The sequence below is a fragment of the Paroedura picta genome, chromosome 9, assembly GCF_049243985.1.
Source record: "Paroedura picta isolate Pp20150507F chromosome 9, Ppicta_v3.0, whole genome shotgun sequence".
Taxonomy (NCBI): Eukaryota; Metazoa; Chordata; class Lepidosauria; order Squamata; family Gekkonidae; genus Paroedura; species Paroedura picta.
The window spans coordinates 21,878,520-21,903,485 of NC_135377.1; the positions used below are offsets into that span (position 1 = coordinate 21,878,520).

General features: G+C 46.0%; 1 protein-coding gene across 1 annotated transcript; it reads left to right on the plus strand.

Annotated features, from left to right (window-relative positions):
- Positions 1-20: 20 nt before the first annotated feature.
- MTERF3 (mitochondrial transcription termination factor 3) lies at positions 21-24,578 on the plus strand. Its single transcript, XM_077351848.1, has 8 exons — positions 21-164; positions 3,034-3,369; positions 4,943-5,104; positions 6,619-6,808; positions 10,899-11,046; positions 20,768-20,839; positions 21,820-21,981; positions 22,218-24,578. Exons 2-8 carry the CDS (start codon positions 3,048-3,050, stop codon positions 22,410-22,412), a joined length of 1,251 nt encoding a protein of 416 aa, XP_077207963.1. The 5' UTR covers positions 21-164; positions 3,034-3,047; the 3' UTR covers positions 22,413-24,578.
- The last annotated feature ends 388 nt before the right edge of the window (positions 24,579-24,966 follow it).

The window sequence follows — 24,966 nt, forward strand, 5'->3', positions numbered from 1 at the left end:
CGCGGCCCCGCGAGGGCATGGCAGGGGAGGCGCCTCCGCCAGAGGGAGGGAGGAGGGAGCGAGGCTGGCCTTCTCCGCCTCCTGCGCCTGAGGCCTGGGGGGGACGGGCCAGGCCGCGGAGTTGCAGGGGCGACCCGAGCGGCCTCTTGCCACCTGGAGGACAGGTAAGGAACCTGAAGCGGCTCGCGCACCGCGCTAGGCCGCAGCCCCGGGAAAGGGTTCTCGGCTCATCCCGGGCGGGGAAGCTCCGTGGCCGGCGTTGGGCCTCCTCCGCTGGGCCCCGTTTTGGTTCGGAAGTCAGTCCGCGGCCATTTCTGTCCCGGGGGCATGGATTCCGGGCGGGCCGCCGTGGTAGTTGGCCCCCGAGGCAGGGCTCCGTTCCCCAGAGGCTGCACGTGGCGCCCATTTAAAGCCAAATGGAAACGAGGGATCAAGCCGGAAAAGGGGTGGGGGAGAAGCTGCAAGGAAAGGGGGCAGTTCTGCACCAGGTTGGCCTCTTGTTTGCCAAGAGCAGCGCGGTTATAAAATTGGTTGCGGTTTGGTGGAGGTATGTAGGGACTTCTGGCCTTGTCCTTGAGCAGTCCTGTTTCTGTAGGGTTCTCTACGGCTAGATTGTTCTTACAAGTGGTGGATCTAGAAGAAAGAGGCGGTAAATTGTAATGGAATGAAAAGGCTACGAAATGCTCAAGGTGCGATCTACGATTGCAGGTGGCCATTTGGTCCAAACAAAAGGCCTGTACTGTCTTTTATTGAGCCTCTTGTGGTGCAGAGTGGTAAGGCAGCAGACACGCAGTCTGAAAGCTCTGCCCATGAGGCTGGGAGTTCGATCCCAGCAGCCGGCTCAAGGTTGACTCAGCCTTCCATCCTTCCGAGGCCGGTAAAATGAGTACCCAGCTTGTTGGGGGGTAAATGGTAATGACTGGAGAAGGCACTGGCAAACCACCCTGTATTGAGTCTACCATGAAAATGCTAGAGGGCGTCACCCCAAGGGTCAGACATGACTCCGTGCTTACACAGGGGATACCTATACCTTTTACAAAAGGATAAATAAGCGTATGAGTATTTCAATGGGGTGGTGGGAAAGCAGAAATAATGTTTCAGGTTGTGATCTTAAAACCCTGTGCCAGCATTTTGTGTAGAATGCAAGTGAGCTTTGAATAGAAAGTGGAACTAGTATTAGGTAGCATCTTCAGCCTTTAGTTAGAAGAACGGACAGTGGTTTCTCTGTTTGAGTGTTGCATAGCAGGTAAGCATCATGATTGTTCACAAAATGAGAGGAAACCATAGTTGCAGTGAAGATCTAAATGAAGAGTATCAAACCTGGAAATTTCTAAATCAACAATTGAAATTCAGTGTATGTCTTTGAAGTTATTTTGTGGAATGGTGGTGACTTTCAGATCAACAATAAAGTGTCATGAAAAACTGCCAGGATGTTCACATGAACATATGAAGCTGCCTTATACTGAATCAGATCCTTGGTCCATCAAAGTCAGTATTGTGTACTCAGACTGTTAGTGTCTCTCCAAGGACTCGGGCAAAGGCCCAGGATTGAACCTGGGATCTTCTGCATGCCAAGCAGATGCTCTACCACTGAGCCACAATGCATACTTCTTTCACATCCCAAACTCTTGCTTCATCCATGAGCACAATCTACATACTGTGGCAGCATTCAGAAATATGCTTGATCGGAGTACGCACCCTTTACAACTTTCTTATCACTCACAATTACTTTGATTTGGAGAGATTGTTTCTTCAGGTTATTAATACTTCAGGTTATATTAATACTATAACATGTCAGCATATTTATGGCTGATTTGGGGTTATGTTTCCTCAGTTATTGTTCCTAAATTATTTTTCCTGGCTTCCAGCATCAACCTGACCTCCTTCAAACAAATCGTTTATTTTCCAGAAACCTGTTGCATAATGTATAACTAAATGATGAGAGCACTATTGTATATCAGAAAGGATAAACCTGATGCAAAATCTGACTTTGTACCCTGCTCAGCTAACACCATTCTGTCCACCATGCTATCAGAGACTCATTTACTTGCTCATCCTCCAGTGTAGTGTATTCCCTACATTCATGGAACTGGTCAATCTTGAGGCAAAATAATAAAAGAACATACAGCATGCAACAATAATGGCAGGGTTCAGAAACTGCTGAGGCTGACTCTTCAGGATGTTACAATAAAATCAGGGTCCAGTGGCACCTTTAAGACCAACAACGATTTATTCAAAGCATGAGCTTTCGAGTGCAAGCACTCTTCCTCAGATGTCGTATTGCTGACTTGAAGACTGCTGTTCTTCAGTAAAGTAACTTTATAGGGAAACTTCGGTATGAAAATGCTGAATTCCTGTCACGATTTCCTGTCAAACTACAGGTGTTAAATTGGCTTAGAAAGTGTAGGGGCAACGTTTAGAGTGGCAGTTATGTCACCCTCCTGCAGCCAGAACGAGGCAGACTCTTATGGTTCAAAACTAACAAATATGTTGTAAAGCTTCTGGAATATGTGCTGAATCTGGCTCACAAAAATTTATAAAATGGTAAATTTGTTTGTATTTGCTGTCAAGAAGACTCAATTAGTTGTGAAGGTTTTATTATTGCAGTTTCTGATTTTCTGCTACCTGAAGAAGTGAGTGCTGACTCACAAAAGCTCATTCCCTGCCACAAATTTTGTTAGTCTTTAAGGTGCTACTGCTTTAAAGACTTCTGAGGATTTTCTTCTAAGATTATATTGTTTGTGGATCTCAATTGTTACTATACTTATACCATACAACAGGGGTGGCCAAACGGTAGCTCTCCAGATGTCCATGGACTACAATTACCATGAGCTCTTGCCATGAACATCTGGATAGCCAGTTTGGCCACCCCTGCTAGAGAACTTCAATTGTTACTTCAGCTTTGTGTATAGTTGGAAACTGAAATAACACTGCAGAATCATATTACTTCTTCAGTTGCCTTCAGTATGATGTTTTGTGCATAGTCTTCCATGAGCACAATAAACATTTATCTTCAATTATCTTTAATTACAGCATATTGTTGTAAGATGGCTTTGTTAACGCAACAGATATCCAGATGCTGTTGCTTGCTGAAGAAGTGCAACATCATGAACACTGGAAAATTTAGAAGACAATCAAACAAAACATGGACACTTCCTCTAAAGCAACCAGGTTTGCCAGTGTTGTGGCCTGACAGGCATTTCCATCAACCAGTGTTAAGGAACAGAAGAACTCGTCTTTTTTATAACCTCATACAATTCTGTAGTTCAAGCACTGTCCTAAATCAAGGGGATGAAAACAAATCACTTCCTCTAGTTGGTCAACAAACTGAACCAAGTTCAAGTTCTGACTTCAAAGAACTGGATGATGGTAGGTATATATATATGAATAAGTTCTGGATTGCAGATTCCCTTGACACTGTATCTAAAATTCTGTTGAAATCTCATTACTCTTTCTGTTGATAAATTCTATCTATTGAGAGCTTCAGAGCCTCTTGTGGCACAGAGTGGTAAGGCAGCAGACATGCAGTCTGAAGCTCTGCCCAAGGTTGACTCAGCCTTCCATCCTTCTGAGGTCGGTAAAATGAGTACCCAGCTTGCTGGGGGGTAAACAGTAATGACTAGGGAAGGGAATGGCAAACCACCCCGTATTGAGTCTGCTATGAAAACGCTAGAGGGCGTCACCCCAAGGGTCAGACATGACTCTGTGTTTGCACAGGGGATACCTTTACCTTTTACTTTTATTGAGAGATTCAGTGGTGTCTGAGGGCTGAATCTTTCAGTGGGTGGGGGTAGGCAAGAGCATTTTGCCTTCCAATGAAAATCCTTCCATCCATAGAAACAAACCCCTTCTTGGATCTGAGCTCTAGTCCTCTATGAACATGCAGTTATGAAGATACATAAATACTTTAGAGGAAGAGCGATTGTACCAATGATGGGAGCAGGTATAGTGACTGCAGTCCAGTACTTAGCCTGGGAAGATACAGGTTTAAATATCTTGTTCTCTCTAAGCCTAATTGCCTCATAGGTTGGCAGTGAAGATAAATGGGGGGGATGTATGCTGTCTATTCCCTGGAATACGAACAGAGTAAAAAGAAAATGAATATAGAAAATATCTGCCTTAGCAGAGTGGGTTCCTGAGGACCAGTGTAAGTGCAGCAGGCTCTCCTGTGGCTTCTATTGCTGCCTGCCACAATTCCAATGCTCACTTTGAATTATAAATCCTTTAATGGTTTTGGCTTGTTGCCCACAAGAAGGCATTTCTTCTTTCTCTTTGGGATGCCTTGTCAAGAGGCTGGGAGTGCTGTCTGAGCAGCACCACCTGAGTGAGAGAAGGGAGGCTGTATGGCTAGCGGCTCTGTAACAGCAGATCTCCCTAAGCTTTGTTCATTTGGGCTTAATTTGTTTTTCACTGCTTGGGTCCATGCACATGCAGCTGAAGCTGCTTCACACTGAATCAGACAAGGAGTCCATCCATCAAAGTCCATATTGCCTAGTCAAGACTGGCGGCAGCTCTCCAGAGGTCACTCACATCATCTTCCACCTGATCCTTTAACTGGAGATGCTCAGAATTGAGCTTGGGACCTTCTGCAAAATGTGCAGAAAGTTATACTGGAATGTCCTTTCCCTAACAGTAGATGATGATGATGATGATGATATTTATATTTATACCCCGCCTCCCCCCGAAGGCTCGAGGCGGCTTACATAACCCCGTCCCCTAAAACCATAAAATGATAATAAAAACCGATAATTTACAGTAATGGCAACAGCAATGGCGTAATCTACTCATTGGGGTGACGCTTCAATTAAGAAGTTAAAATAGGTTTCACAGCCTGTGCCAGAAGACATCTGCTAATGCTGCCAATGAGGTGTTCACCCCCGAATAATGTTTTAGTGAATTTATGTATTTTACCAGTTTATTTTCATCTTTCCCTCCCACTGAGACGACAATTCAGACTGTGAAGAGTCATTGCCTTCAGCCCTGGAGGAGATTTCAGAAGATGAAGCTGTTCAGATAGTAGCTGAGCCACCACTTCCTTTGGAGTCCTTTACACTTCAGGATTATGTTGATCATTCAGAAACTCTACAGAAGTTGGTGCTTCTAGGTAAACACACCTATATGGGCGTGTGCGTTGGGATTGTGCTCATGTTCCCATTAGCATTGTAGGAACCACTGCAGTTTCAGCAGCTGTGTGTACCATTCAGTCAGATCAGCAATCTAAGGCTCTTTCCAGCAGGGAGTACACACTGTAGTTCCTTTTCATGCTGGTATTGCTCCAGTGTGGACTTCCTCACATGACTTCAGACTGCTAAAGTTACCAAGTGGGATAGACAGAAGTTTATTATTATTATTTATTTATTGTATTTATATACCGCCCTCCCCAAAGGAGGTAAAAAGAAACCTACTTATGAAAATCTTCAGTTCTTTAAGAAAAGATTTCTGGGAAATGACTGGGCAGAAAGCGAACAGTGAAGTCTGGAATGGACAGAAAGGCAAAGAGCAAAACTGTCTTTTTCTTTCGTTGGTGGCAACCAATGACTGCAGTGCTAACTTTGGAGTTTTGAGTTGCAAACATAGTTGAAGATGCTGCTGCCTTTGGTTCCTGTAGAATTTGAGACTTAATGGCACAGTCCTGTGCACTTCTTAATCTGCGGGTTTAGGCTGGAGTAATTTTGCGTCAGATTGCATTGTAAGTGTGCAGAATTTAGAACAGGGGTGCCAAACTGTGGCTTTCCAGATATCCATAGACTACGTTTACTTCTAATTAATTGTAATTGTAGTCCATGGACATGTGAAGAGCCACAGCTTGGGCACCCCTGATTTAGAAGAGTGATTTCCTGCACAGGAATCTCTCTGTGCCAGATGGCTGAGGGCCTTTCCCAGGTTGCTTTAGGATGCTTAGGGCTGATCCTGCGTTGAACAGGGGGTTGGACTAGATGGCCTGTATGGCCCCTTCCAACTCTATGATTCTATGATGCCTCCGCACTTTGAAGAGTTGGGTGTGAGTGATAAAAAGTATTTGGCTGAGACTATAACAAAAAATACTGCTTCTATTGTATCAATAGATACAATATTCTCCTTCTGAGCACATACTCAGATTTTTGGGCAGCTAAAGAATACTAGCTGTAGCCCAGAATTTGCATCAAAGAAATTGTATTGAGGGTTCAGTGATTATCCTTAACACGCCCGTGGCGCCGCGGGCACCGCGGACTAAATAAAGCGCTAAGCGCTCTGTGGGAGGAGTTAGGGCAGGATTAGTCTGTGATGAGGAAGGGGCCTAATTGGCCCCTTCCTCTGGACAGACCATCGGCCAGGCCAATCGGCAGGCACGAAGCGCCTGCCGATTGGCCCAGCCGATTTCCGCCCTTCCGACAAGGAAGCAACTGCGAGCCGCGCAGAGCGCGGCTCGCAGTTGCTTCCTTGCTGGCAGCCTCGCGCCTCCCGACTCGTCAGGCCGACGGCCAAGGGAGCCCCCGGCAGCCACACTCCACCTGACTGCCGGGGGCTCCCTAACCTAGCACCCGCTGTATTAGTTGGTGCGGGCTTGATTACTAGTTTATAAATACTTGGGTTATCAACAAAGATTGACATGCTCTGTCTTCTAATAAATTATTGCAGGAGTTGATTTGTCTAAAGTGGAGAAACGTCCAGCTGCAGCTCAGCTTCTTCTGAAGTTAGACTTTGCAAAAGATGTTACAAAAATACTTCTGTTTCTTAAGGATGCTGGTATCAAAGATGATCAACTTGGGGCATTCCTCACTAAAAATCCTCATATCTTCAAGGAAGAAGTAGAAGATCTAGAGACCAGGTAAAATGACTCCTATAATTAGCAAACATAAATATTGACGATACAGAATATGATCTTTATTCTTCTGGGGTTTTTTTCCACCTGAAACTGTCTGCAGGCAAATTTTATGGGATATGGGGCTTTTTGATTATCCTGTTCCACAGTTTTAAATGTTCTGAGTTCACTTCTGTGACTGACTGGAAGTACTGATTCAGGGTCACTTTCTGTTTTAAAGCAGGCTTCTTAATAAATACTTGAACCTAGACCTGAACAATGTTTGCCTGGATGAAGTTAACATTTTGACTCCATGCAATACATTAGTACATTAGTTTGTGCTAATGCTTCTATTTGCAAAAGCAGCATAACCTCACGTAGGACACTGTTTTGTGATGTGCTGAAGCAGAACTTAGTCGGATACATCCAAACCATAGTTGTGCAGCACAATGAAATGTATGGTTATTTGGAAGCACATCATCTGATCACTATCAGACCTGTGATCAAGACACCCAAGAGGCTGATGCAGCTATGTTTATTTGAAAGGCAGTCTCAACAGGTTCAGTGGAACTTTTCCCCAAGCAAGTAGATACGAGATTTTTACAGTTTTATTAATGCCCTGACTTATTCCATGGGCTCCAAACTCCTTACTGCAATTCCAGCTATTATATCTGTGTCCAGAAGGGACAGAATCCAAACTAAGAACACTAACGGTTTCCTTTGATTAATGGCTTGCTTTGTTTTACACTTTCAATTCCTTTCTCTCAAAGTGCAGCACTTTCAGGCATACCCTCTGTTCGATTAAATTCAACTCCCTTCTTCTATTCCTGTTGCCCCCCCCCCAATACACACACACACACAGAGCGCCTTTTGACAAGCTCTATTGGGTCCTTAAATAGCTGCTGCAGGCTGGTCCCAGTCAGTGAAGGAAGTTGATCAAAGGGATAAATGGCCACAATTGTTTCTGCCTCCGTTTCTCTCACAGGACAGTTAGCAGCCTTTGTCATCTTAAATGCAAAATATTTTGCTTTCGCTTTGAATTTAAACTAGGCTAATACATGTCAAAAGCAATTTTTGAAAATGAAACTTCAGGCAGTTTATCTGCCCTCACTTCCAGTATTCCCCAACTTTCTCCCCAATGGAGACTCAAAGGGGCTTACATCACTCTCATCAATTTTCTCTCACAACAACCCTGTGAGGTAGGATAGCAGAGAGCAGGTATCTGGCCCAGAGTCACCCACCCAAAGTGGGGAATCAAACTGAGTAATAGCCACCATATCACACTAGCTTTCATTATACATACTTATAGACATTAGGGTGTGGTTCAGATAAGGTTTTTCCCCTTGAGTCTTTCAGCTCAGGAATGGCTCTTCACCTGCCATTGTCGTCATCCCGGGAGGCATATGCCAAATGCTCTAGGAAATTGCTTGAGTGTGCAGTTTCCTTGACACTGCAAGATGACACTTGTGATAAACATTTCAATGGAAGTACTTCAAAAAACAGAGCAGTGTCCCCTAAGGTGGGTTTGACTGAATCAATTAGATTGCGCTGGATTTTCAGCCTACTAAAAAATAGCACAGGGTCTTGCAAGCTCTGCGTTGAGTAAATATACTGCCTTAAATAAGCAGTGATCAACTCCTCAGAGGACCAAAGGGCTCCAGCTGGAAAGAATCGTAATGTGCTGGAGGGCTGTTCTCTTGCATAATTTGATTAATGTCAGAATTATTTACTTGTATATGTCATCATAGGTGGAGATAGTGAGGAGGGGTGCAGCTTGGGAATGGGATGCAAATAAATTATCTGTGCCTAAACACTCCTGCACAGATTGAGACAATCTGGGTAACTTCACTGCCTGGAATGTCCTGCCGCTTTGGATCCTCACTGCCAGAGAACACTACATCCATTTTAATAAATATGGCATCTATTTCTTGAGATAAACACTGCATATTCAACAGTCCAATACTCATAATTGTCCTGACAGTTGCCAAATACCCATTCAACAGCTTCACTACAAGTGTTTATTTTGTAATAGTTGCTAATGCTCAAATTAGTGTTAACGTGCTTTTGTTTTTAACAAAGGATTCTTTACTGTTGTCTTGCAGTGGAGTCGGAAATAATAAGAGCATTTACCTGACCTGTTCAAACCAAAACTGAAATTATTTCAGTTTTGGGGTAAAGACAAGGACTGAGAAAAGCCTGTTTGCTGTTTGCTGTTGCCTAATTGTGGAGGCTTGTACATTTGCATAATCAGTGAAGATGCATAATCAGTGAAGGCAAGGAAATGTCACTTTCTCATTAGTCGTCTTCCCAGTAGTCGATTCTTCATGACTCCTGCTGTATCATGTTAGGAGGAGAGGTCTAGCAATAGTTACTGGCCAAGACAATGAAAGAGAATTTCAGCATCCAAATACAGTGAACCTCTGAATACCGGGGCTAGGAGATGACATCCGAGGAAGGCCTCCATGCAGCCCTTCCAGGCAATTGGTTGATCACTGTGCAGCACAGGATTCTGAATTAGATGGACAGCTGGTCTTAGTCAGGAGGGCACTTCTTATGTAGAAGTACAATGTAGAGATGATTGCTTGCTACCAAAATGGATCCATACTCAACTGGGATTTGGGGATTTTTTTTTTTGAGGTCCTAGCACTATATATAGGAAATACCCTATAAAATATCCTATAAAGAGATTCCAGTGCAGCTATTAATAATGATAAGCTGCCTTTCTATGGTGGCAATCAGCATTCTAGAAAGGGAACTTGTATTCTAGAAAGGGAAGGATGTATTCAAAGGGGAGGACTTGTATTCTAGAAAGGGAACGACTTGTGTCATAAGTTCTTTGTCCTGCTTCAGTGATTTTGGCTATGTGCAGAATCCAACCATGTCGAAGGGCATGTGCAAGAAAAATTCCCAGTGGATTATGTCAAGAGTCTTTCTGTTGTATGCAGAGTTGAACAGAAGTTTTTTTCCGATGGAAAACTTTCTCTTTCTGATTGTTTCATAAAATAATAATGACTGGATGCCATTGATAATCCAATGTAAAACCAGCTTTGCAGTTTCAAAATTGTGATTAATTTTTCCCCAGATGATTATTCCTAGGATTTGTATGAGAGAGGTCATATATTTTATTTTTATTGATGATTTGTAAACCCTGAGATTGGGGGGAATGACACTACAAACAAATTATGCTAGTTCGGGGTGGGGGAATCAGGTTGGGAATTCAAACCGAATCAAAGCTAAAGCTAAAATTATTCTTAGATAACCATAGAAGAGGAGGAAGGAATAATATAATCCCCAGTCCTGTTGAAACAGATGAGTGGACAACCATGTCCATTGCAGATTGTCTACAGGTCTTTGGTGTACTAAAATTAATGTATCACTTTTCAGTGCCTTCTGGGTGGGAGTTGTCATATCTAAACAAGGTATGTAAAGTACATGCTAGAGTGTGTTTAAAGGCATTATTCCAGTACAATAATTTCCATCTAAAACTTTACATTCATTTGAATGTAACATTTAAACCACCCTTCCCCAATAAAGTATTCAGGCTCAGGCATTTGTTGCTATTGGGGTATTAAACTGACGTGGGGTACTCTTTAAATGTTATTAAATATGTTAAAATAAACATGTTAAATATTTATCATGCTCTGCTTTTTTTTGAAAACCCTGCATCACTGGGAACAAGAAATACACAGGTCTTTAGAACTGTTGCCTTGGTTACTTGTTTTTTTTTAAAGAAAGAGACCTTTAAGTTGTTAAAGTCTCTCATTTAAAAATCAACTTTCGGTTGTAGAAATGGTCATGTTTTAGTGTTTCCCTTAGGGATAGGAATATTATTTCTCTGAGCTATGTTGGTACTGAAGTTTTTATTTAAATACAGCTGGAAATCATTACAATCATAATGTTTTGCGCCTGAGTGTTTATTTTTCCTTTCTCATTAAGACATGGATTATTGCTTTTGTCATACCTGCAGGCTTTTCCGCCCTTCCTTTTGGCAGCCTTGCTTATTAATATTATTTCAAATCTGTCAATTTGATTGACACTGTTGAAGAAGCACAGCTGGATGAGGAATGACCATTTTGTTTTCTTCATGTGCTTTTGGATCTGTCTTTTTCTCTTCCAGGCTGGCTTATCTAAAATCAAAAAAATTTAGCAAGGAAGCAATTGCACGGCTTGTCTCTGGGGCTCCATATTTACTTCTCTTCTCTGTGGAAAGGCTGGATAATAGGTTGGGTTTCTTACAAAGGGAACTTGGATTGAGTACGGCAAAGGTACCTTATTCTTCCACTTAGATTGTTTTGATACTTTCCTTTGGAAATTTCTAAACACAGATGGGGTTGAATTCATGAGGAAGGAAACAAGGTCCACAAGCAGGTAGCAGGAGCCCTTAGCAATACAGGTGCAAAAAAAAAAAAAACATGGCCTCTGAAATCTGTCATCTTAAAACAGTGTTTGAGGCTATGAAGATAATGCAACCTTGTTCATCCACATGGCCAAGAGGCATCCAAAAGATCTGGATGTTTAGTTATTATGCTGAAAGATTCCCCCCCCCTCCGGTTCTTTGGAGTAAAATTGATATTACAAGTAAAACAGATATTCGTGACTTGGAATTTCCAATGAATGAAGATCCACTACAGGACCAGCAGAGGCTGGGGGACGGACAGACCCCAGTATACAGAAGAATACTTGCTTACAAATTACAAAACAAACCAATGTATTGAAGAGAAATATTCAGAGAATCTTAGATCTGGAAGTAGCAATACAGGCCATCTAGTCCAACGCCCTGCTTAATGCAGGATCAGGCTAACACATCCATAAGTACCTGTCCAGCTGCCACTTAAAAACTGCCAATGAGGGGGAGCTCACCACCTCCTATTCCACTGCTGAACTACTCTGACAGTGAAGATTTTTTTCCTGATATGTAGTCAGTACTGTTCTACATGCAGTTTAAACCCATTACTGCGGGTCCTATCCTCTGCTGCCAACAGGAACCGCTCCCTGCCCACCTCCATGACAGCCTTTCAAATATTTAAGGAGAGCAATTACGTCCCGTCCCCCCTCAGCCTACTTTTCTCCAGGAGGAACATTGCCAAATCCTTTAGCTTTTCCTCATAGGGCTTGATCTCCAGGCCCCTTGTTGCTCTCCTCCATACCTTCTCAATTTTGCCCATGTCATTTTTGAAGTGAGACCTCCAGAACTGCACATAGTACTCCAGGTGTGGTCTTACCAGAACTATGACATCTTGTGATTTTGCTATCTTCCCTCTGTCAATATAGCCCAAGGCTGCATTTGCCTTTATGCCACCGCATCACACTGTCTGCTCATATTAATCTTGCAGTCCACAAGTATGCCAAGATTTTGTTTGCACACCTTGCTACCCAGAAATATATCTCCTGTCCAGTATGCATGCCTCTCATTTTTGTGACCCAGATGTGGAACTCTGCACTTCTCCTTACTGAATTGCATCTTATTCTCATTTGCTCACTTTTCCAGTGTGCTCAGGTGTCATTGAAACCTATATCTCCTGGGGTATATTAAGGGAAACAGATGGGAAGTCAATGGTGTAACTGGCCTGATAAAGCACCTAATCCTGCTAGGGCTAATCCTGCGTTGAGCAGGGGGTTGGACTAGATGGCCTGTATGGCCCCTTCCAACTCTATGATTCTATGATTCTAATAATTTTAAACATCCCGGAAGAGGGAATATGCTTAATATTCCTCTCTCTTTCTAATACCACATGCTTTTAAGCCTGTACAAACTTTGAAGCTAATATGTTGGGGGTAAAATAGCAGGTTCCTATGTACCAAATAGGGTTGTGCACGGGGGCCCCGATTCGGACCGTTTCGGATCCGAATCGGCCCGATTCGGACCGGTTCGGGTTCGGACCGGCCCGATTCGGACCGATTCGGATCCGAATCGGCCGATTCGGACCGATTCGGACCGGTCCGAATCGATTCGGGAGCCAATACAAGTCAATGGAGGCCATTGACTTGCATTGAAAGGCTCCCGAATCGATTCGGACCGGTCCGAGCCGATTCGGGGCCAATGCAAGTCAATGGAAGCCATTGACTTGCATTGGAGCCTCCCGAATCGTTTCGGGCGTTTCGGGGCCAATGCAAGTCAATGTCTCCATTGACTTGCATTGGCAAGCCTTCCCCCGCCTTCCCCGGGGGCTGGGAGGGAGGGGGTGCAAGTTGCACCCCTGAAACTTCTTGGGGATCTCAGGGAGGGTCTTCCCTGAGTCCCCTGAAAGTTTCAAGAAGATTGGACCAAGGGGTCCAATGCTACGGGCTCCCAAAGAGGGTGCCCCTATCCGCTCCATTGGTTACAATGGAGCGTCAGGTTCTCTAGGCTGAACATGTTTCTCCATAGACTTCTATGGGGGATGTTCCTTGGGAGCCCCCAGGATGGGACCCCCTGGTGCAATCTTCCTGAAACTTGCAGGGGATGGAGGGAAGACCCCCCCAGAGATCCCCTGCAAGTTTCATGAATATTGGACCAAGGGGTCCCCATCCTATGGGCTCCCAAAAGCGTGAGAAAAAAATGATTACAGAACAAGGAAATTGGCAATTTACCTGCTGAAATCATTTTTTTCTCACGCTTTTGGGAGCCCATAGGATGGGGATCCCTTGGTCCAATATTCATGAAACTTGCAGGGGATCTCTGGGGGGGTCTTCCCTCCATCCCCTGCAAGTTTCAGGAAGATTGTACCAGGGGGTCCCATCCTGGGGGCTCCCAAGGAACATCCCCCATAGAAGTCTATGGAGAAACATGTTCAGCCTAGAGAACCTGACGCTCCATTGTAACCAATGAAGCGGATAGGGGCACCCTCTTTGGGAGCCCGTAGCATTGGACCCCTTGGTCCAATCTTCTTGAAACTTTCAGGGGACTCAGGGAAGACCCTCCCTGAGATCCCCAAGAAGTTTCAGGGGTGCAACTTGCACCCCCTCCCTCCCAGCCCCCGGGGAAGGCGGGGGAAGGCTTGCCAATGCAAGTCAATGGAGACATTGACTTGCATTGGCTCCAAACAGAGGCCAGGAAGGGACTCTCTCTCCCAGGTGCAGGGGAACCTGTGGCTGTCAGCCTAAGCAGCCTCCAGGTGAGAACTGCAGAACCAATAAGGTCCACTGAGTTCTCACCTGGGTTCCCCTGCAGAGGAGAGGGGGGCCCTGCACTGGCCCGTGGGGGGGATATCCCTGCACCACTAGGAACACTAGTGGCTCAGGGATGTCAACCTCCAGGGGAGACCTGGAGATCCCCCCAGAAACCCCCAGTGAAGCTGTAAAGCTTCACGGCACCTACGCACTAACCCAGGAGAGCCTCAGAAAGCAAATGGAGGAGCTCAGAGGCGAATCTGGATGCTCCATCCATGCTGTGGACTCATCACTGGCTCTCCCATCCAGCCTCCCCCCTCTAACAAATACAAAGCAAGAGGAAGACTTGCTTTTCACAACCCAAAGGTGTATCAAAGCAGCTTCCACTCACCTTTCCCTTCCTACGCTTGGGCCACCGCCCTCAAACACCACAAATCCAACTGCTCTACTCAGGCCACATCCTGAGAGAGCCCTGGCAGAGCTGTTCTGGGAGAACAGCCCTGGCAGCAGCAAAAAGACACATTCCCCCCCCAGAAGTCCACACACGGCGCAGTGGACACTGGTGGGGAATCCAACAACCTAACAGGCCACCGCCTCAAACCACCTCTAACCCAACTGCTCTACTCAGGCCACATCCTGAGAGAGCCCTGGCAGAGCTGTTCTGGGAGAACAGCCCTGGCAGCAGCAAAAAGACACATTCCCCCCCCAGAAGTCCACACACGGCGCAGTGGACACTGGTGGGGAATCCAACAACCTAACAGGCCACCGCCTCAAACCACCTCTAACCCAACTGCTCTACTCAGGCCACATCCTGAGAGAGCCCTGGCAGAGCTGTTCTGGGAGAACAGCCCTGGCAGCAGCAAAAAGACAAATCGGCGCACGCACAACAACAAACTCCTCCTGGGCACCCACTGAGAAATGCTCAGTTACTTCTTGGGTTTACCTTGAGCTCTAAGGCTCACTTTGGGACTGGGAAAAGTTTTCCAAATGGGTGGCATGACTGAGGGACCCAGATTTAATCTCTGGCCCTCTGGTGATTGCAGAATTTCTGTTTGTGTGGTTGGGGGGGGCAATTTAGATTGGCCAGGGCACTGGTCCTGTCTGAATTTTTACCTTGGGCGAGCGTTTTTCATCCCCGCCACCCAGAACAGACTCAGAGAGGATGCAGTCACAGCAATTCTGTGCTCACCTCAGTCCTCCTCCAAGAATAGTTCTGGATGGCCAAGAGCCGGCAAGTTGACCTTGAGGAAGACCAATTGCTGGACTCTTTCGGGCGCCAGGCGGGAGCGATACTCGCAGACGGTGCTGCTAGCATGAGAAAATGCCCGCTCGCTCTGGACGCTCGTTGGCGGGCACGAAAGGTAGACACGGGCCAGGCGGGAGAGGGCCGGCCAGACCGCCTCCATCCTGGCCCAGTATCTCAAGGGACAGGCGTTCTCGGACTCCTGGGGCTCACCGAGGTAAGCCCTCACCATCCCAGACGCACTGTCCTCCCTCGGGCACCCGCTGCCCTCAAGAGAAGGAGTGGGCTGGAGGAACCCCAGCAAGAAGTTGCCCTGCTCAGCCTTCTCGCTAGGGTGGCCCGCAGTGGCTGATGTGCCAGCAGAGGCTGGGGGGGAAGGAGCAGCGGACGTGCTGGCTCCTTCCTCCCCTGCCTGGCCTGACACCTCAGCCTCCTTGGACTTCCACCAGGCAAGCCTCTGAATGAGCAGCTCGCGCCATTCAGGAAGGCTCCTCTCCCTCTCTGCTAAGCTGCCCTTGACGCGCGGATCACACATGGCGGCGAGCCTGTATGTCACAGACTTGCAGAGGGGTTCGAAGCGGCTCTCAAGCCCTCTCAGAAGCCTCCTCGCAAGCGCGCGCACGGCTGGAACAACGTCTGCACGTCCTCGAGCCGGGTCCAGGAAGGGGGCCAGCACCACACGGGCCTTGTGGACCATGGGCACGACCAGACCCAAACTCGCCGTGTCAGACGAGAGCATCTCCGTGGAAGTCTTGAAGGGCGCAAGCACTTCCACGGTCTGAGAAATGATCTCCCACTCTCGGTGGGTGAGCCACTCCCCAGGCATAAACATCCTCGTCTCCTGGACAAGGGCGTCTAAGGCTCTCCTCTGCTCCACCAAGCGCTCAAGCATGGCGCGGGTGGAGTTCCAGCGCGTGCTGACGTCTCTGATAAGGCAGTGCTGCGGCACGCCCATCAGGACCTGCTTTCTCTCCAGCCTCGAGACGTCGTACGAGCTGTGAGAGAAATGCGCCACGATCTTCCGGCACTTCTCGATGAGATGCCTGAAGTCAATGGCTTCGGCGGATGAACCGGTTCCCTTGGAGCCGATCCCAAGGGCATCCTTAACCACGAGGTGGAGAAGGTGGGCCGCACAGGAGATGTGCTTCAGGCCCATGCCCTTGACCGCCTTGGTCATGTTGAGGGCACCATCTGTCACCAAGAAGCCCTTGGTGACCCCCGTCCCACTGCCTACCCAGCCATCTACCATTCTACGAATGGTGCCCTCGATGTTGTCTGCCGTGTGCCGCACATCGAAGGGTTCGATGTGCAGCAAGGCATGGCGATAGCCTGCCCGGCAGCCCTCACCCTGCCTAACAGGCTCAACCCCACCCAGCACCTCCCGTACGTCCCACCAATGCGCAGTCAGCGAGATGTACGCATCTTGCGCATGACATGACGTCCATATATCCGAGGTGAAGTGTACGGTCCCTGAAGCTCGGGACATCTCTACCTCCACCCGGCACCTGGCTGCCCTATAAAGAGAGGGCAACACTGTCCTGCTAATCGTGGTACGACTAGGAGGCGTGTACCAGGTGGATATGCGACGGCATAGTCGGTGGAAGTACATGTCGTCGGCCAGACGAAAGGGGTACCCACCCACGGCCATGAGCGCAGCTAGGTCATGGTTCGCGGCCCTACACCCTGCCTCAAACCCCCCTTTTGGCATGCCATTGCCAGCCCGGGCAAGCATCTCCACCATGGTCACTTGCCTCCCTCTAACTCCACCCGCCCCCTGAGCAGAACTCTTAGGGAGAGCTCTCGAGGTGGAGGTCCCAGGGAGACTCTCCAGCCCCGTGCTGGTAGGTTGTGCCTGCGCAGGCACCCCACTGCCAGCCTGTCTCTCCCCCTGAAGCAGGACAGCCTGGTGGTGCCTCTTCAGGTGGTTCATGAGGCCGCTAGTCGTGTAGTGGCGCTCCTGCCTTCCATGACTAACCCTCTGCCTACAGAGCTGGCACTCTGCTAGGTGGGTTCCCTCCACTATCTGGAAGTAATTCCAGACTTTGGAGCCTTTGGACGACGCAGGCTGGCTTGCAGCCTGCGAAGTCCTCTGAGCTGCCTCCTGTGAGGAGCTCGGGCCGGACACACCGTGTCCTGAGGTGGGGACAGAAAGAGGTGAGAGAGGGGGAAGGGGTCGAGATGGTGGGGCAGGGGGTGCCACCTCCATCTCTCCCTCTTGCACCACCTCAACCATCTGCTCCTGTTCCCCCCCCAATTGAAGCCTGCTGGATCCTGGAGGAGAAAGGGGAGTAGACTGGCGGGCCAGTCCCTCACCCATCTCCTCCAGGGCTCTCTGCACCCCCGAGGTGATGCCTGGGGACATGAAGGACAAGCCACTCATGTCCCCAAGGCTCACCCCGAGGGAGAGATCAGGCAACTCCTCCTGATGCCCCCATGCCTCGCTAGCAAAAGGAGCAGCACGAGGGGCTGCCTGATCAGCAGGCCCCGCAGAAGTGCCAGCAAAGACCCCTGCCTGCCGCACCTTAGAAGGGGGCGCCCCGTCAGCCGCCTCAATAAAGAGACCCTTGCGGACACTCTTTATTGCACCACTCCGGCCAGAGGTCGGAGTGGTGGAAGGTCGACCCAAGACAGGCCTCTTCTCAGGTGGGGGGAAGGACGCTTCCTTCCCCCTCTCACTCCCCTCCACCCCTCTGGTTTTCTGTAGGGCCTTTCCCCCAGGGCCCCTAGCCTGACCTTCCTTCTTCCCACTCATGTTCCCTTGGACAAACTTTTCCTACTAACTGTCTGTAATCTAAGAGACAGGGAAATTTGAGGCCCTACCACTAACTGCCCTAACACTTGTTTCTAAGGAAACCTTGAAACTTATAAAACCCTCCCACCAGCTACCTGTTTAGTTTTTTTAGACCCTAAGCTGACCTAACTTCTATGGAGTTTTCCTGTTCTCTCTCTCTCTCTCTCTCTCCTTTTTTTTTTTTTTGTTAAACTAAAGGAACCTGTCTGGTCCTAGCTAAGTTTAACTGTCCCTACCTAACCTACAGCAGGGAAAAATTAGGAAAAAAAACCTTTTTAGACTTTCAAAGTGTTTTAAACTACCTGAGTGTTACTAGCTAGAAGGAAGGCTGGAGCAGATTTGTGCACCAAGCCCCCACCTGATCTGCTAAGAAGAACCCCTAAACCTGTTGGCCTCTAAATCAATTCCTGTCTCTACCAGGAAAGCTGGCCTTCAATAAGGCACAGCCCCTGCTGGTTTAAATGTTTTTTTAACTATCAAGAAAATACAATTTTAACCTAAAACCCAAATCACTGTTCTCTTATAAAAATCCTATCTGGCTACTTAGGAAAGAAACTATCTATTCTAAAAAATTATTTGCACTTTATAATTTCTCCTAACACTATGGATTTTACTGCCTATTTAAAGGGTCACTAATTGGACACCCCAAGAAGAACGCAGCAATTCCCCCCAGGAAGGAAACAAACAATCCCCAAAACACCAACCAGCTGCCAGCCACCCAGGGCACTCTGGCAACCAAGCAAAAGTGGCCCTGCAAGGCCCAAACTGCTAAATCAAACCAAGCCTAGCCTAGGCCAACCAAACAGCTTCTGCAAACAACCAGCAGCCACCCAGGGCACTCCCCCAAGGGTGTCCACCAAGAAAAACTTGCCCCGCAGGGCCCTAACCAAACAAGCTAACTCTACCAAAGAAACAGCTCCCAACAAACAAGCAGCAGCCACCCAGGGCACTCCCCCAAAGGTGGCTGGCAAAAACTGGCCCTGCAAGGCCCTAAGCTAAACCAACCTAACAAACACAACCTAACAAACTAAACTAAACTAAAGAACAAACTAAACTAAAACTAGCCCCCCACCAAAAAAACACCTACACACCTATCAAACAACCAGCTGCCACCCAGGGCACGAAGCCCAAAGGTGGCAACTGAGGAAACCTGTAGAAAAAAACCCAAAACAACCAACCCCCCCCCAAAAAAAAAACAATCAGAAACAAGGCAAGGCAACTTTAAAATACAAGCCCCAACCCCCACCCCCAAAATACTTTAACAAAAAACAACACAGCAAACAGTTAACACAATGAACAGCAAACACAATTCCCCAACCCCCCCAGGCCCCCACCCACAGAAACCCAAAGGCAAAAAACTTTTGAAAAGAGGAGAGAGAGAGGGGGAGAGAGAGAGAGAGGGGAAAATAGAGAAAAATAGAAAAGCAGAAGAAAAAAACCCCTAAAACAAACTATTGCTGTCTTGTCCAGCGCAGAGTCCACAGCCAGGTCCAGAAGTCCACCCAGGAGAGGAGGCAGGCAGGCAGGGCAGGCAGGCTGCTCAACCAAGCAGAGCTTAGGAGTCAGCCAGCCAGCCAGAGCTCAAAGTGAGCTCCAGCAAGCAGCCCCTTGCTTTAAGTAGCCTCCTCCCGGGCAGGCTACAAAGCAAGGGGATTTAAAAATAAAAAGTCTTCTGTGAGTGGCCAGAATGCCTGAGCTGAAAAGCTACAGGCATTCTGATTGGCCACTCACTCCCCCCCTCCCCCCCGCCGCCATTTTAGGCGGCAAAAAAATACTGTTTGAAAAAAAAAAAAAAGCCAAACAGCAGAGAGGCTTCAGGCAACGGCTGCCTGAAGCCTCCGACTCATGCCGAATCGATTCGGGCCTGCCGAATCGATTCGGCCCGAATCGCCGAATCTCGGCGATTCGGACCGCTAGGGGGCGCCAGAGGTCCGATTCGGACCGTTTCTGGCTCGGAAACGCCCGAATCGGCCCCGATTCGGCCGATTCGGGCGTTTCCGAATCCGAATCGCCCATCCTTAGTACCAAACTTCAGTATAGTGGAGAATTTGTTCCTTAACTTTGGACTGCTGGTTTTAATTGGGAGCATTAATAATATTGTAATATTTTAAGTTTTAACTTGTATGTTGGTTTTATTATTGTTACCCACACTGAGTGGCATGGAAGGGTGGGATAAAAAATTTAAAAAATATATTAGTTTATTATTATTGTTGCAGCAGATCACAATGGAGTTATTGTTTTTCAGAAGCTTTCCAGTGGCATGGGGAGGGGAGTAATAGCAGCCACAGTGCCCTAAGGCAAGGAGAGTATAGGGGAACTCTCATATGGATGCTCCATTGCCACTGCAGGTGCTTTTGCATTCACAGCAATAACAGGAGCTATGAGGAGAATAGTCTCCATGGAAAAACAGGCTGAGAGACAATGACCTATTCATGTTCTGATATGGCACAGGTATTTATTTTGCTGTGCACTTGAAAGTGGTATGTGCATATAATTCATGGAAGTACAGAGTATCTTAATATGTAATGGATATTTTTCTGTGTTTGAAAAATAGTGACAGTATGCAGGAAAAACTGTTAGTTGTCAAGTTTCCCTTGTATGTGTGTAACATGCCATCAGGTTGCAGCCTCATAGGGTTTTCAAGGAAAGCGATCTCCCAGTCAAGTACTAATTCTGCTTAATTTCCAAGATAGGGTCTGGCTACCATTCCATATCCCTCAGTGCCCCTTATGCTTTCTAAAGTCCCTACACAGGAAAATAATTCAGCGAGGAAATTAAGAACAGATTTATTTTGCCTTAAAGAGATGCTACTTTAAAGAGATACTGATGACTTCAACATTTTTTCTTTCTATTTAAATTATAGACCAGAGACTTAGTAACGCATCTTCCAAGGTTACTGACAGGTAGTCTTGAACCTATTAAGGAAAACCTGAAGGTAAGTCTGCTAGTGTTAGACCAGGCTTTAGGAATCCTTAGCCATTCCAGTGTGAAAAGGTAACATTTTAGTCTTTATATTGCATAGAGACAATGTAGAACACGCTTGGGTGGATGGCAGCAGCTCTAATTCTTTTGAGTGTGGAGGAAAATGTCCACCCCCATTCTTATGAGCGGCTGCATGACCATTATAGAATTGTGGTAGTATTCTGGAGTGACGCTGCTGCTAGTTCCTCTTCATGCAGGAATCCCAATACAAAACCAGTGCTTTCTTGCCTGTTTTCTGAAGGCGGTTCTGCTTGCTGCTATTTTGCAGTGGGTTTTTACAGGAGAATCTCATCATTAAAAGAGTGCTTGGAAATACCTGGTATCACTTTCATTGTGGTCAGGGAATGACATTTTAGAGATTTGAACCCAGGCAGTAAATTTTAGAAACATGCCTTTTATGTTAGAAGAAGAAGAAGAGTTGGTTCTTATATGCCACTTTCCCCTACCCGAAGGAGGCTCAAAGCGGCTTACAGTCGCCTTCCCATTCTTCTCCCCACAACAGACACCCTGTGGGGTGGGTGAGGCTGAGAGAGCCCTGATATTACTGCTCGGTCAGAAGAGTTTTATCAGTGCCATGGCAAGCCCAAGGTCACCCAGCTGGTTGCATGTGAGGGAGTGCAGAATCGAACCTGGCATGCCAGATGAGAAGTCCGCACTCCTAATCACTACACCAAACTAGTGTGCTAGATGTATGCTCAGGTGAAAAACAAGAGCTGAGATTTTATAAATAGCAATTATATTGGTCAAAGTAGAACAAAAAGTATTTTATAAGCAATTTGCTTCAGTTTGTATTTTCTTGGATGTTTTTACTATATAATGATCAGAAAAGTCCCATCCCCCCCCTTTATTTTAGGTCTTTAATGACATCAAAATACATCCCTGAAATGTTCCAAAGTATATTAATACATTTCATTGTGACTGTTCTTTCTTCAGGTGTATGAACTTGAACTTGGCTTTAGTAAGAATGATATTAGGCAAATTGTATGCAGAATCCCCAAGAATTTGGACATCGGCAAAAAGAAACTAACGCATATATTTGATTACTTGCACAATGAAATGGACATTCCTCACTGCATCATTGTTCACTTCCCGCAGGTGAGACTCTTGATTGTTACCTATTAAACCATAGTTGTTACAGTGAGAATTTTAAAACTTGGTTTAAGGGACCAGTACTAAAAGAAAAATAGTGTAGCTTTCTGGTTTTATATAACATATATATATGCAGATGTTTTAATATATTTTAAATAAATAAATAAATACTTTATAAAATTATTTGCAAATTAGTTTTTTTCCACTTCAACAATATCAACTGTGGTGTTTTTTATTTGCAGGTTTTTAATTCAAGGCTATTACGAATCAAAGAAAGACATTTGTTTCTTAAATTCCTGGGAAGAGCACAGTATGACCCAAAGCAACCCAACTACATTGCCTTGGACAAGCTAGTAGCCACAGCTGATGATGTGTTCTGTACAGAGTTTGCCAAGACATCCATAGAAGACTTCCAAAAATTTTTGAAAACACTGTAAAGTAACATTTTCACAGAGACTTAACATTTATTAAAACAAATGTGTTTTTTCACTACTAGTTTGGTCAGCACAATGAAACAATGTCAGATCTGTGGCAGATCATTGCTAACAGTGATTGAGACTTTTGTATTCCAAATATGCTGTGCTTTGTCTTATTATCATACCTATCCAGGCAAGTCCCCCCCCAACCATTTTCTGCTATTTTAGGATCCCACCTCACAGCCAATTATATTTTGCACAGCTTGCTGCAGTACACTATCAAGAAACTTACTGTGTACCATAAAAAACTAGATTCTTAAGTTCTGGTACAGTCTGTCAGCTTTTATGCTTACAACAATCATTTCACATATTGATCATTGCTAGGAGTACATAGGTGAGTCTCCTAAAGTCTCAGACACCAAACAGGTTATTGATTTCAGTGTGTTTAAACTGGACATAGCAGTAGGCTTATTCCCTTGATTTTCTCCGTCGAGAGGGCCCCAGTGTGGTTGTCAATGCTATTTTCCCTTGTGTCTGCCATTTTAGAAAATGGGTGGGGCCAGGTTGGGCTTTTGCCTGGCATGGCTTCTGTTTGGCCATTAGAAATTTGATTGGTAGTGCAGATTTTTTAAAGGGTGGTTTTGGCAGCAGCACAAGGATCTATATGGTGTGACTAAAGGAGACAGCAGCCATTTTATGGCTGGCTATGCCTCCTGCAACTTCTGTTATGTGGGAGCCATTTTTTGGCTGTGCCAGAATTTTGAAGGTGCCCAGAGAAGAATAGGAGCTGTTTCGTTTTTACCTCACTTTTCACCACCTGAAGGAGTCTCAAAGCGGCTTACTATCAGCTGCCCTTCCTCCCCCCACAACATACATCCTGCGAGAGCTTCAACAGGACTACTCTGTGAGAACCTCTCTAAGAGAACTCTGACTAGCTACATGTGGAAGACTGGGGAATCAAACAAAATTCTCCAGATTAGAGGCTGCTGATCTTAACCAATATGCCAAGCTGGCTCAAATTTGGAAATCATTGCTCTGGATCATTGTACCAGCAAAGCAGTTGTCAGGATAAGATACTGCCAGAACTGCATTTCTGTAGTATAAGAGCTGTGACATGATGCCTAATAGTTTAAAAAAAGATTACTGTTGCAATGGAAGATGGTGACTGACTTCAGTTTACTGATAATCTTTGGAAATGAATTTACAGGCAATAATGTGTTTTGCACAACTGGCAGGCCTGGCAGTTATTTGTTCACTATTCTAAAGACTTTTGTAGCCTTTGAGCCAGTTCACTTGGTATAAATCCAGTTAGGAAATGATGATATCTGTTCATGTGATTCTATAGAAATGTCTTTGCCATGCACCCCTGTCTTTGACTGCTTCTTTTAGTTGGTTCACGGTCATCCCTGTATCGGCTTTGATCGTGTCGAGCCAGCGGAAATACATGATGGTGAAACAAAAGTACATCTGAACTACTGCTGTGAGGCAGACTTCTCATATATGTCTAATGCTGGATATGACTGTTATTATCACTGCAGTTATGAATGTCTTTAGAAATAATAGAACAAAATTTGAGTCCAGTGGCACCCTTAAGACCAACAAAGTTTTCTTCAAGGTGGGAACTTTCATGTACATGCACACTTCAGACAATGGAACATGAATGAGTACAGAAACAATAGTATGTCTATAAAATTTCAATTCAGAAAAGTCTTGAAGATTTCTCTTTATTAATGCTAGAGTCCAGGTCAGGAACACCTGCCCACCTGAGAAAGATCATTAATGCTGTCCAAGTGACTTTGTCATTGCTTATTAGAAGTAGTATCTTATTTACTTGTGTGTTTTTCTGTGGATGGAAAATGGCCAGCATTGCCTTTAGTTGTGTGTGATAGCACACTCTTGGATGCCTCCTTTGGACACAAGAAAAGCAGGAATCTATGCTGTGAACAAAGATCTTCTCATTCTAGTTTAAACAGTGTGGTCATCATCAGAGGAAGAGTGGGGGAATTATTACAATAAAATTGGAGTCCAGGAGCACCTTTAAGACCAACAAAGATTTATTCAGGGTGTGAGCTTTCGAGTGAAAGTACTCTTCCATTTAGTGGTTTAGATGAATACAATAATTAGGCTCAGTTTTCTCATATGCATCTATATAATATGTAGTCAAAATAAAAATTCTGTGTAATGCTATCTGAGTCCCAGTCATTGTCCAGCTGCTGCTCTGTATACTGCTAAGTTGCTTTCTGGTATGTTTTCTGGGTGTGGTTGGCATGCTTTGGACTCTTATCTTGGCCATTGGAGTGGCCTGGCTTCCTAGGTTCTTGTTCGATTTGTGATCGCTTTACACTATCTGAGGAGTGAACAACCCGCAGCACACCTGCATGAGACTGCGATACCTGCGTTCAGCCGAGTGCTGGTTTTGAAGGGATCATTTCCGCCGGCTGGAGGGTGATGTACAGGCATATCCCCCAATCAACGCGGCGCTGAAAGCCTAGCGTCCATTCCGGAAGCGAAATAGTTAAAGAGGTGGGCAAAGTAAGCCGGAAGTCCCGCCTCCTACCGCTGGCGCCGTCGTAAA

Coding starts and splice junctions, on each gene's coding strand:
- MTERF3 (XM_077351848.1), top strand. CDS start 3,048: ATGGCTTTGTTAACGCAACAGATATCCAGATGCTGTTGCTTGCTGAAG. Junction 20,840..21,819: donor CTATTAAGGAAAACCTGAAG/GTAAGTCTGCTA, acceptor TTCTTTCTTCAG/GTGTATGAACTTGAACTTGG. Junction 21,982..22,217: donor TCATTGTTCACTTCCCGCAG/GTGAGACTCTTG, acceptor TTTTATTTGCAG/GTTTTTAATTCAAGGCTATT.